The sequence below is a fragment of the Muntiacus reevesi genome, chromosome 13 (genome assembly GCF_963930625.1).
Source record: "Muntiacus reevesi chromosome 13, mMunRee1.1, whole genome shotgun sequence".
NCBI classification, from domain to species: Eukaryota; Metazoa; Chordata; class Mammalia; order Artiodactyla; family Cervidae; genus Muntiacus; species Muntiacus reevesi.
In genome coordinates, this window is record NC_089261.1 from 11,282,026 (window position 1) to 11,295,231 (window position 13,206).

General features: G+C 43.3%; 3 protein-coding genes across 6 annotated transcripts in view; 2 read left to right on the top strand and 1 right to left on the bottom strand.

Moving 5' to 3' along the window:
• MAPKAPK5 (MAPK activated protein kinase 5) overlaps positions 1–5,506 on the top strand; it is a 28,149-nt gene extending 22,643 nt beyond the window's left edge. For all 3 annotated transcript variants that reach the window (XM_065904202.1, XM_065904203.1, XM_065904204.1), the window contains one exon: positions 2,078–5,506. In XM_065904202.1, the coding sequence (XP_065760274.1) occupies positions 2,078–2,172 (95 nt within the window). In that variant the 3' untranslated portion in view covers positions 2,173–5,506. The remainder of the gene's footprint in view (positions 1–2,077) is intronic.
• The window catches only part of TMEM116 (transmembrane protein 116), a 123,741-nt gene that overhangs the window by 16,205 nt on the left and 94,330 nt on the right, over positions 1–13,206 (bottom strand). The window lies entirely within an intron of this gene.
• On the top strand, positions 5,658–9,740 carry LOC136145995 (disintegrin and metalloproteinase domain-containing protein 1a-like). Its single transcript, XM_065904821.1, has one exon. It carries the CDS (start codon positions 6,906–6,908, stop codon positions 9,738–9,740), a length of 2,835 nt encoding a protein of 944 aa, XP_065760893.1. The 5' UTR covers positions 5,658–6,905.

Sequence of the window (13,206 nt, forward strand, 5' to 3'; positions counted from 1 at the left end):
TTAGATTATGTAGGATCTCTGGGGGCTGAGCTGGGGCTGTGTTCAGGTGAAGTAGGGCTGGAGAGTGAGTGGAGTATTGTGGGACAGGAGTTAATCCTGCAGTAATTACCCAGGCATATCTGGACAATCCGGCCCTTTCACTTATCTTCCAGAGTTCAAATGAATTGTGTGTTGCAGATTCATTGCTGTCCAGAGCCCCCATCACATACCACTTGAGCAAAAAAAAAGCATCAGATCTCAGAACTCCTTCCAGATATCTGAGCTGTTAACCACGTCATTATAAAGAGCAGTTCAGGAAAAAAAAAAAAAAAAAGCAGTTCAGTCCAAAGGGGAGAAAGAGGGCAAAGTACTACAAAGTCTACCCTGCAGATCTATTCAGCTTAGAGAAGACCTGTTGCACTAAAGAGTGTCCCAAATCTGCTGCTTGTTGAATTTTTTTCCCCACAGGCAAAGGCAGAGGTGTATTTTTTGAGCTGCTTTCGTATTGTCTTCCTAGCGTAGTAGGCTAGACTTCAGGTCTCGGATGCTCGAGGCAAGGAGCCTGGTTTTTGGACATGAGAAGTCCAAAAGCTAGCCCAGTCATTTCTGTACTTGGAAATTAGTTTCTCTAGGATATATTTAAGATTTTGAAATCATCTGTACAGAAAAGTGACCACATTTGAGGTGCACACTTCCATAAATTTTCACAAAGTGAACATTCTCACGTAACCAGCACTTGAACATGTGCCCTCTTCTACTACCTCCTTCCCCAGGGTAATTTTGAGCCCAATTTCTAGCACTATGTATCAGTTTTTGCCTGATTTTATATTTTATGTATATGGAATCAGACAAGTCTATGTTCTTTTTGTATCTGGCTTCTTTTCGTCAATGTTGGTGAGATTCAACCATATTGTTGTGTGTAGTAGCAATTCATTTCTCATTTATATATATATATGTATGTATGTAAATGTACTTATGTTCTCTCTGTATATTCATGTTTTTTTCTCCATAATATACACCACATAAATAGTTTTTATATTTATCCATTCTACTGTTGAATGGATATATGGGTTGTTTCCAGGTTTTGGTAATTAAGGAAAGCACTGCTCTGAACACTCTAGTATATATCTTTTTTTTTTTTTAAGATTTATTTATTTCCATTTATTTATTTTTAGCTGCACTGGGTCTTCATTGCTTCACACAGGCTTTCTCTAGTTGCGGTGAGCGGGGGCCACTCTCCAGTTGCAGTGTGCAGGCTTCTCATTGCGGTGGCTTCTCTTGTTGCAGAGCGCTGGCTCCCAGTGCCTGAGCGTCAGTAGCTCTGGCTTATGGGCTTAGCTGCCTGGTGGCATGTAGGATTTTCCTGGACCAGGGATCAGACCCATGTCCTCTGCATTGGCAGGCAGACACCCAACCACTGGACCATCAGGGAACTCATTTCTCCTATGTATCTAGAATTGGAGTTGCTGGTTCATGGGGATATTCATCTGTTTGGCTTTAGAGGGTACTGCCACCATTTCCCAAAGTTGTCGTACCAACGTATACCTCCACTGGCAGGGTTTGAGGGTTCTAGTCATTCTGTATCCACACCGACACTTGCTATTGTCTTTTTCATTTTAGTCTTTCTAGTTAGTAAGTACCATTGGCACTGCATGTCATTTTACTTTGCCTTTCCCTGATGACATATAAGCTTAAGCACTTTTCAATGTTTATTGGCCAGGTAGATTTTGTGAAGTGCCTGTTCTGTTGCCCATTTTTCTGTTGACTTGTACCTCTCTTATAAACATGCAGGCGTTCTTTATATAGTCTGGATGTGAGTTCTGTTGTAGACACATATTACAAAGAACTGCTCCCTCTTTGTGGTTTCCTTCTGTGCTGTTGTACTGAACACTGGATTTTTATGACCAGGTTAATAAGCTGCTCAACTCTACCTGAAAAATGGGGGACTTGAACTGCTTCTGATCAGTGTTGGTGATGGTTCCTCCATTGGTGAAGGTGAATTTGACACTAGTGAGGTGTACCTTATTGGGTCCCTGTCAAGAATCTTACCATCTCCCCAACAGTTTGGAGACTCACCTTTTCCTTTTTTGGGTTTCAGGTCATGGATTCACCGATAAAGTAGATCGATTAAAACTGGCTGAAATTGTGAAGCAAGTGATAGAAGAGCAAACCACTTCCCACGAATCCCAATAATGACAGCTTCAGACTTTGTTTTTTTAAAAATTTGAAAATTTATTCATTAATGTATAATTTTTATGTAAATTAATAAATCATAATTTCATTTCCACACTGCTTAAAGATGCTGTATAAATTTAGATACAGGATTTACTAATAGTATATATAGTTCATTTGTCTTAAGAAAAGCTCAGTTCCTAGAGATATACAATTACTTTAGGATTGTTTAGTCATCTGTTGTAAAGCTGATGGTATTGTCAAGCAAGACTGTTTTATTTGTAATAAAGCGTACAAAAACCATTTGCCAGTGGTAGGCAAAGGACCAACTATATTGACCTCTCTACTTAGTAAAGAGTTGAATCAAGTACTGTGGAATCTGGTTTCAGTTGCCCTGTGTATTTCCTCTCTGCACTGTTGATGGATTAGCTCTGGTGCCAAGAATTTTTTTTGGATCCGTGTTGCAAACTGCCTGATGGAACTCAGAGGGTGCTGACTCCTGTGATGGAAGAGGCAGGGAGCTGAGCCCTCATTTCTCTGGTCCCTAATTCCCTAGGGAAAAGTGATCCCATTTCTTGATTGTCATATTTGTTAAAAGGTATTGGTGTATTTCTTTAATAGGATTCTCTATTGAGTTTATTCTTTTCATGTTTAACCAGATCTTCAGCCCTGCCACTCCCTTCGAGGTCCTACCTTGTCCTCCCCATTTCTTGAAGCCCTCACCAGCTCCATTGCGTCTTACTTCCTTTTCCTGTTCTTCTGACTCCTTTTATGGAATGATTTTTCTGAGAAAGTTACATATCATAAAAACTGGACTAATGGATATTCATTGGAAGGACTGATGCTGAAGCTGAAGCTCTAATACTTTGGCCACCTGATGCGAAGAGCAGACTCACTGGAAGAGACCCTGATACTGGGAAAGATTGAGGCAAAAGGAGAAGGTGGCAAAGGATGAGATGCTTGGATAGCATCACCAGCTCAATGGACATGAACCTAGGTAAACTCTGAGGGATAGTGAGGGACACGGAGGTCTAGTGTGCTGCAGTCCATGGGGGTCACAAAGAGTTGGACGTGACTTAGTGACTGAACAACAATAATAGGGTTAGCATCTAAGATGGTCCAGGTTTTTTGTCTTAACGCTACCTTTTTTTCTCTAACGTTTCTGCCTGGGTTTCATGTTGGCATCCCCTGGACTGCATGTATTTTATTTAGCACTCTTCATTTTCAGGAAGCATGGTTCTGGCCAAGAGATCAGATACTTGAATAGAAACAAGGCTCAGTGCTTTTCTACTCTGCTGTTGTGCAATGGGCTTCCATAACAAACCATTTTTATTTATTTATTTTAGTAGTTCTTGGTTGTTGGTTCGGTGTTGGTAAACGAGAGAGCTGATAGGCAAACTCCAAGTCACAGAGAAGGAAAGGCTCGGTAGGCTCAGTTACTGTTTTATCCCATCACATTATCTTCAATCAAAATCAACCCCACAAAGCTCACTTTCTAACTCTTCCGCTTTGCTAAGTATGTCTTCAGGATGACATTTGGTTAGTATACCCTGTATGTGTGTGAATGAGTGTAGTAATACATGATAAAAACAATGTATCTCTTAGGAGTTACCCTATACATTGGTTCCCTCATACTTTGGAGAATTTTTAATTCAAGGCGTTTTTTGAGTTAAGACTCACTAATCTCAGGTGACTGATAACTTATAAATGGATACCCTGTAAGGAGAATTCAATACTTTTAAACATGGCAAAATCTAACAGGCAGCAGAGAAAAACAAACCAGAAAACTTAGCTGAGAGTTGAATTAAAAGTTGAATTATTCTGTTTTTCAGTGAAATGCAGTCTTATAAATCACTTTTTGCAATCAGGAAAAACTGCACTTGTTTCTGGAACAACTGAATCCCTGTTATGTTTCTTATTTTATTGCAGAGGTTCAGTATTTGCGGGCTTCTCGTGTGGCTCAGTTTGTAAGGAATCTTCCTGCAATGTCGAGACCTAGGTTCCATCCCTGGGTTGGGAAGAACCCCTAGAGAAGAGAAAGGCTACCCCCACTCCAGTATTCTGGCCTGGGGAATTCCATGGACTGTATAGTCCATGGGGTCGCAAAGAGTTGGACAGAACTAAGTGACTTTCACTCTCACTTCAGTATTCCCGGGGGGGGGGGGGGGGGGGGCAGTAACTAACTTTGTTACTCTTCTTTTTCTTCAGAGGAACCTTCTAGCAGAGGAACTAGTCTACTATTAACTCAGATTTGTTATTTGGGTGTCTTCTAAAGGCTCAGGATGATTTCCCTGTGTGGTGAATTTTAGGTATGATCTAAAAGGGCATCCAAAAGATGCTTCCTTTTACTCTGAGCAGAGGTTGCTCATGTTTCTTTACGCTGAATTAAACTGGATCCCCAAATGAGTAGAGGGTTCAGACAGGTTCATGCTCAATGTTTTAGAATACCCTGAAAGTGAAGTGGCTCAGTCGTGTCCAACTTTTTGCAACTCCATGGACTGTAGCCTACCAGGCTCCTCCATTGGTCCATGGGATTTTCTAGGCAAGAGTACTGGAGAGGATTGCCATTTCCTTCTCCAGGGGGATGTTCCCAACCCAGGGATCAAACCCAGGTCTCCCGAATTGTAGGCAGACGCTTTTACCGTCTGAGCCACCAGGGAAGTTCATAGAATACTTTGGAGGGTGTTTAAAAGTGGGTCCTACCAGACACAGAGCTCCATGACAAAACCGGAGCTTCCAAAAGACAGCACTGTTTGGTCTTTAAAGTGGGGTTTTGTTTATGGAGTTTGTCTGTAGGCCAGTAGCAAATTCTGCTTTAACTTTACCAGTCAGGTTTGCTAATAAAGCAAAATTAACATGTACTGGAAGTGAAACAAAATCATCCTTGTCTCTTCTGACCTGTCCCTCTAATGCCTGTATCTGCAGAAAGTTCACATTCTAAGAACAGTTCTCATAGGCAGGAAGTTTAGAGTCTTCAGTTTTCCTACATGATTTGCCAACCCTCTGCTTACTATATAACCATTACTTATCACTCAAATACCTTTAGATTTTACCACAATTATTAATCTATTTGATGTGGAACAACATTTGTATTTTTCTGGCTAATGTATTTTATAAGCTAGGAAACACTTGTCAGGAGTTAATTGTAGGAAGAAATGCTTTTTTAAAAAGACTTTTGTTTTTGTATTCATTTGAGATAGAATAAGTTGAAGAAATTATTGGTTGAAGTCAAATGATTTAAATCAGATCCTGTGTGTGAATACTTGCGTACATGTGTATTGACAAAAATGTGTTTCAATTTGAGAATTGCAAAACTGGATATTTAATTTTAATTATATTTTTATTTATTTAAAAAGTAGAAGTGGTCTTTCATTATTGATTTGATTCTTTTGTCCCACAAAATGATTTTATCAAATTTGTCCTGTCTGGTTAAGAACAGGGGAACATCTAAAATCTGTGATAGTTTCCAAGTTACATAATTTTAAGAGGCTTTTCTCTTATATAAAATACAAGGAGAAGGGAAATACACCTAGAAATCATTTCACCATTTTTGCTATAAATTTTTAATGGGTGATATGATGGTATTAATTTCCTTGCTAGATGTGGATAAATTTCCTTGTCTGTGTTAGGAATTAAACATTAACTGGAAAGGGTTAATGAGTTGATGTGCTCATGCTTATATCTGAAATCTTGTGTACGATTCTTTTTTGAATTATATAGTGCATCTCTCCATTTTTGTGCAGTACTTACACTCCTAACCCTTATTTTGAAGGTTTTATATTGTAAATATTTGACTTAATATAAAATTATTTTAATGCAAGATAAAAGATGTAGAGTCTTACTTTAGTTGATATTAGGATGCAAAAAAGAATAACTGGGCAAGGGACGTGGATAAAGCTTTTCTTCCCTTTTTCCTTTTAAATCTATACTACTAAATATAACATCAACATCAAAATCAAATTGAAAGACTTTCATAGACATGGTTCAGTTTTAGTTACAAAAGCAAAGAGGTCTTCAAAAATTCTTATACAGTGGATTTTTATTTTCTTGATGAAATGGTAACTACATAACCTGGTTATTCAGAGTTTAGTTTTACTCCAGAGTTTGTTTTTATATTGGGAGAAATTGAACTTTGATCCTAGTCACTTATTAGTCTCCATAGGGAAACTGAACTTCTTTCATTTAACAGTTAGTATGTCTATACATTCAGAATACTTCTTATTGGAGGAACATTATGTTTATATGCAGATATAAAATGTCTAAACTCATCTGTCATGAACAAAAGTGAATGAGGGAGAATTTCTGCACCCATGGAGAAGTTTAAACAAAAAACCAGACCCTGACAAAGAAGGACTGGACTGAGAAACAATACCCTCAGTACTACAGATACCAGGAAAAGAGGCAGTGGGCAACAAAGAACATCATCCTGCTCTGGGATCCCCAAAGAATCCCCATCCCCTCCCCCCTGGCCTCCTGCCAGAATGTTGGGTTTCAAAGAATGAGCAGATTAACGGATATCAGGAGTAGTGTGGACTGGGCTGAGGACAAGGATACTTTGCCTGAGTAAAAGTACTGACTTGAAATCATTAGAGGCCATCTACTTAGGTAGAGGAAACAGCCACGGAGCATTAAAACTGTTGCTGTTGGAAGGAGGTCATATACTAAGGAAACCACTGAAGACCAAGAGAGAAAAAACAGAAACACAGCCCCAAGGTCTGTATGACTCGAGTCGGGCAGCACCCACCCATAAGGGAATGAACATAGATCTGGGGCTAATAGCTGAATTTCCCAGGCTCACCATGCCAGGGAGAGCAGCTGCTGCTGCTGGACCCAAGCCCTGCATCATCAACGGACTCACCAGGGCCACGTCAGTGGCAGCGTCTGTGAGAACCTCTGCCTCTATACTGCCTTCTCTACAGAAAAGGCAAGTGGCTATGTCTGAGGCTATCCGAGTGCTTCAAACATGGGCTCCTCAGACGAAGGGCCTGAGGCGGGCCCTGGTGCCAGGACTTTCCCGTGCCAGGTTGGGGATCCTGTTGTTCTTGGTACTGATTTCTCTGCCAAGCCTGTACTGTGACCTGGGCTCACTATATCACTCTTCCTATGAAACAGTCATTCCCAAGAGTCTGACAGTGGAAGCAAGGGAAGACCAAGTGGAAAAGCTCTCCTATATGCTATTTATGCAGGGCCAGAGGCAGCTGATTCACCTCACGGTGAAGAGGGACTATTTTGTGGATAACTTCCCCGTCTTCAGCTACCACAGTGGCATCCTGGGGCGAGAGATGCCTCTCATCTCGCAGGACTGTCACTATGAAGGCTACATAGAAGGAGTCCCAGGTTCTTTTGTTTCTGTCAACACCTGTTCAGGCCTCAGCGGCCTCCTGGTTAAGGAGGAAAAATCCTATGGCATTGAGCCCGTGCACTCTTCCAAACGGTTTGAGCACGTGTTGTACGCCATGGGCCACGAAGCTCAAGTCTCCTGCAGCGTCACGTCCAAGGACAGCCAAGTGGCGTCCACCAGCCGGCAACCACAGAGCGCCAGGCCTCACAGCTTGCAGGTGCCATCCGACTTGTGGTCACGTACCAAGTACGTGGAGATGTTTGTCGTGGTCAACAACCAGCGGTTCCAAATGTGGGGCGGTGACGTCAATCAGACAGTCCAGAGAGTAATGGACATCATAGCTCTGGCCAACAGCTTCACAAGGGGAATAAACACAGAGGTGGTGCTGGCTGGAGTGGAGATTTGGACTGAGGGGGACCTCACAGAGGTCCCCGTGGACCTGCAAGTTGCACTCAGGAATTTCAACAGCTGGAGACAAGAGAAGCTCTTCCATCGTGTGAAGCATGATGTTGCCCACATGATCGTGGGACAGCATCCTAAAGAGGGTATGGGGCAGGCATTTCTCGGTGGTGCCTGCTCAAGTGATTTTGCAGCAGCCGTGGAATCCTTCCACCACGAGGATGTCCTCCTGTTTGCAGCACTCATGGTCCACGAGCTCGGACACAACTTGGGCATTCGGCACGACCATTCGGCCTGCATTTGTAAAGATAGGCCCTTCTGCCTCATGCATGAAAACATCACTAAAGAAAGTGGCTTCAGCAACTGCAGCTCTGACTCCTTCCACCAGTTCCTCTGGGAACACAAGGGGGCCTGCCTATTTAACAAGCCTGGGCACAAAGGCCGCTTACGGAGGGATTCGAACTGTGGAGATGGCTTTGTAGAAGGAGATGAGCAGTGTGACTGTGGTTCTAAGTGTGAAACGCACCCATGCTGTGACACCAGATGTAGGCTGAGAGAGCAGGCAGAGTGCAGTGATGGACTCTGCTGTGATAAATGTCGCCTGAGACACAAGGGATTCATGTGCCGTGCTGCTCTGGGAGAGTGTGACCTCCCAGAGTATTGTAATGGTTCCTCGGGAGAATGTCCCAGAGACAGCTATAAGCTCGATGGCACAATGTGTGACAGAATTCACTACTGTGCTGGAGGTCGGTGTAAGAACCCTGACAATCAATGCATGGATATATATGGGTCCCCTGCAAGGTCTGCCCCAGAAAACTGTTACGTTTCAATGAACACAAGAGGGGACCGGTTTGGAAACTGTGGTACCACCAGCTCACCGAGGTTAACATATCTGAAGTGTGCAGATGATAACATATTCTGTGGGAAACTCATATGTACAAATGTTAGACAGATACCACAACTCAAACCCAATCATACACTGATCCAGGTCGCTCACAGAGATGACTGGTGCTGGAGCATGGATGCCTATGACACTGCTGATGTCCCAGATGATGGAGATGCGCATACTGGCACTCTCTGCGCCCCACACAAAGTCTGCATGAATCACTTGTGTACTGATTACACCTCACTTGGTTACAACTGTGAAACAACAGAATTGTGTAACGGGAAAGGAGTTTGCAACAATTTTAGGCATTGCCATTGTGAGGATGGCTATGCTCCCCCTGACTGCAAAGATCCAGGAGAAGGTGGTAGTGTAGACAGTGGTCCTCCTAGTGTATCAATTCGACTTTCTGGTGAAGGTGAAAGTGAAACTCCTATGACACGTTCGACTGAGGGTGACTATCCTGGCAACATTATTTACATAGTTCCTGCGTTACTTTTGGTGTTTTTGATAATTATATTATTATTTATTAGCCTCAAGGCTGGAATTGAGTCAGTAGAGACCCCAGAGCGGGCCTCAGAGGAGGAGACAGAGGAGAGCAGTAGTGAGGGATTCATAGCGGAACTCCTTCCAATGGGGCTACTAGAGGAGTCAGAGGAGGGCCCCCCACCAGAGGAAGCCCCCCCACCAGAGGGAGGCCCCCCACCAGAGGGAGGCCCCCCACCAGAGGGAGGCCCCCCACCAGAGGGAGGTCCCCCACCAGAGGCACCCCCTCCCCCTCCGGAGGGCCTGCCACCGGAGGCACCCCCACAAGCAGGACCCCCGCCGGAGGCCCCCCCGCCGGAGGCCCCCCCACCGGCGGCACCCCCGCCGGAGGCCCCCCCGCCGGTGGCACCCCCGCCGGAGGCCCCCCCGCCGGCGGCACCCCCACCAGAGGCCCCACCCCCAGAACAGCCAGCAGCATAATAGGCAGCAGGTGAAGGAGAAGCATAACCAAAGGCAGAAGTATACTGGAGGAAGAATTCAAACATCTCAACTATCTTCAAGCACTAGGTGGGAATAAGGCACTCACAGAAGCAAAGGTGAAGTGAGAATTGATGAACCCTGTAACTCTGACAGGGACAGTCTATAGAAGCACACCAACATAGGAACAGGATGACAATGATTTCAGCATTTGTTTTATTAATTTGGTTATATATTCATATGTGAACTCGTATGTAAAATATTCTACACTTTTGCTTTCTTTCCATTTCATGCAACAATTTTATGTAAATTCTTCTCATGAGTCATACTTATCAATGTCATCTTTTAGTTGGGCCAATTTCTGATCTGAAATTACTTTTCAGGGCATACTATCTTCTATCTGCATTGTTTGATATAAAGTATTATTTGCACCTAAGATTATCACAGGATCATTCATCCCACTCATACATATTATTTAAAGAATGTTATCTGTTCAGTAATCTAATTTGCCTCAAAAATTACTATTCATGAATAGAAAATGATTTTAAGCAAATAAAAAGCTGTTTTAAGAAGCATCACTTCAGACTCCATAGTGCCTAGTCCTTGGGGCTTCTTTATTTTGGGACTATCTTGGAAGGGGCTACATCTGATCCAGGGTGGTCTGATCACCTTGGATGCATGGGGGTGGTGCATGAGGGAAGGAGAGCAAGAGACAACCTTGTCTAGTGTGGAGTTCAGTTGAAATTATCAATTATTCCCTTTTTTCTACTTTTATTTCTGATTTTTAAGTTAATATATTGCTGACTGACAGTCTAAAGAAACAGAGCATTGGAGGCGGGTAGAGCACAAAGCACATATAACCTCACTGACTCCACGCTAGACGCTATATGTGGTCAAACGCTCCAACCCTGAGCGGTGCCCCCAGGCACATATAACATCACTGACACTGTGCTCGACACTCTACACTCATCCTTAATGTAATCCTCCCATGCACAATATGAGACCTCCATCTTGCACAATATGAGACCTCCATCTTGTGCATGAAGAAACAGAGGCCGGAGGGTTCTGTTCTAGAGGTGGTAAGGAGTGGAACCTGTATCACCATCACTCCCTCCTAGACAAGTGCAGAAGAATTTATCTGATCTCTCTGCTCCCACAATAGTCTACTTTCCACCCAGCAGACAGAGTGATTCTTTTAAAAAGCAAGTCACAACACACCCATTTTTTTTTTTTTTTTAAGAGGAGATGCCCGATCAAACCTGGGGCCTCATATACACCTATTATTTTTTAAATGCTGCTGCTAGGTCCATAGCCTGAGGGCCCCGTGTTGATCATTTGATTTGACAATGGAGAGTTGTTTATCCACTGACATCCTGGAGCTGGCAGTTTGGGTGGATGCATGGGGGTGAAAGCTTATTCCAGTGGAGTCAAAATACAAAAGATGGGCCTGAAACCATTTGTGAAGGTGTTCAACCTCTTTAGTATTCAGAGAAATGCAGACTATCTAGCCGCAGAGAGATATCACTATACACTCACAAGACTGATTACAGAAGAAGGAAAATTCCAAGTATTACTGTAGAACAGTGGAAACTCTCATCAACTGCTTTACAAATGTAAACTGGCATGCCACTTTGAAATAGCATATACTGAATACCCTGACATCTGCATCTTCTTACTAAATAATGGACACAGAAGCACATTTCACAGTATTCCAAAAGAATTCCACGTTGTATTCACAGATAATACAATGGACGTTAAATTGTGACAGATCTACACAGAGAAAGACAGGACTAGGAATGAACCACAGTGGCACACAAAAGCACTAAGTAAACTTAAACACTATTGTGGAACTAAAGAGGCTTTACATTAACACTGCATTCATCTGGCTTCATATTTGTCAGGCGAATGTAAGCTCCTCAGTTCTTTGTCTTGTCACAAAAATTTGTAGTGACGGACATTAAAGCCCCCTCGGCGGGTCGCAGCTCTCGGAGGACAGACCATGTTATAGCTCTTAAATAAATCGGTGTTACAGCTCAGTGTTACAGCTTTATTTATTTAGATAATAGCAGGAAAATCCATCTTCGAGGCGTGAGGGCACGTCGATCCAAAGATGCAAAAAGAAGAGCACCCCATCGTGCAGGGGGTGGGGGGGGAGGGTTGGGGGGGAAGAGAGAGAGAGAGAGAGAGAGAGAGAAAAGAGGGCTTTGGCTCCTCTTTTTATGTTTTTTTCTTCCCCCTGGGCCTGTCCTATGCAAATTGGGCTTAGGCAGGAGCGCTGTTCTACCTGAAGTCCTCACACCTTCCTTTGACCTTCCTCTGCTCTATTTTCCAGGGTGCTTCCCTTCCTTGTCTTTTAGCCACCGCCATTTTGGACTCCTTTTCCCTATTCTAACTACCTAACATTATGAAGTGAAGAGGGAAAATGGGAAGCACTTCCCAAAGGTCAAAATAAGGGTCTACAGAAGCCCCCTCCTCCATAAAAGCAGTGGTAACACTGGCAAAAACAGTCAAAATCAACTTTTTTGCAAGTGTGGAAACTGTCTAAGTCATAGAACAACAAAATAGCTGAATCTTGGTGAGAGCAGCAAGGTGTGTGAACTTTTAACTACCCTACTCCCATAACCTTCTCCTCAGGTCCCCACAAGTCATCTCAAGTACAACTCAACTGCATCATCTCAACTACAATGGCTGTGAAAACAGGCAGCCTGGTAGAATGGACAGAATGTTATGCCCGATGTCCGAATCCCCGAGCGGGAAGAGAGAAGGCTTCCAAGACAATGCAACTTGCAAAAAGGAAGTTTATTGCTGACTTGAGTCAGGGCTCACTGCCGCAACCAACGCAGTGGTGCAGGGTCAGAAAGTGCTGAGCCCGAGCTGTTACCCAATTTATAAGGTATGCATAAGCAGTTGGTAGCTGGCTTAAGCGGATTGGTTACATGTTTGCAAAGTAATCTTATTGGCTCAAACCTTCGCACGCTTTTTTCAAACTTGGACGTTCATGGGCTTTTCAGCTTTCCCCTGATAGGTTCCCTTTTTCTTACTGGGTGCATATTGATTGGCTGGCTCCAGGTGGCCTGATAATCATGTTACCCTGGAAAACCAGGCCTACTCCTAATCTAGGCTGCCTGTCATGGCGCAGCCTCACAAGAACAGTTTGGAGCTCCCTCAAAAGCCTACCCATAGCATCACTACTAAGTTGCGTGTCTGGCAGGTCCCTGGAGAATCCCCATTCAGGAAACTTGTATTCCTATAAACCTCACAGGAGAAAGCATAAGGCAAAAGTTTCACAGCATTGGATTTGGCAAAGGTTTCTCAGTTATGACACCAAAAGCACAGGCAACTGAAGAAAAACAGACAAAATGGACTTTAGGAAAATATTTAAATTCTGTGCATCCAAAATTACTATATATTCACAGAGTGAAAAGGCCACCCACAGAATGAGAGAGATAGTTGCGAATCATAATATCTG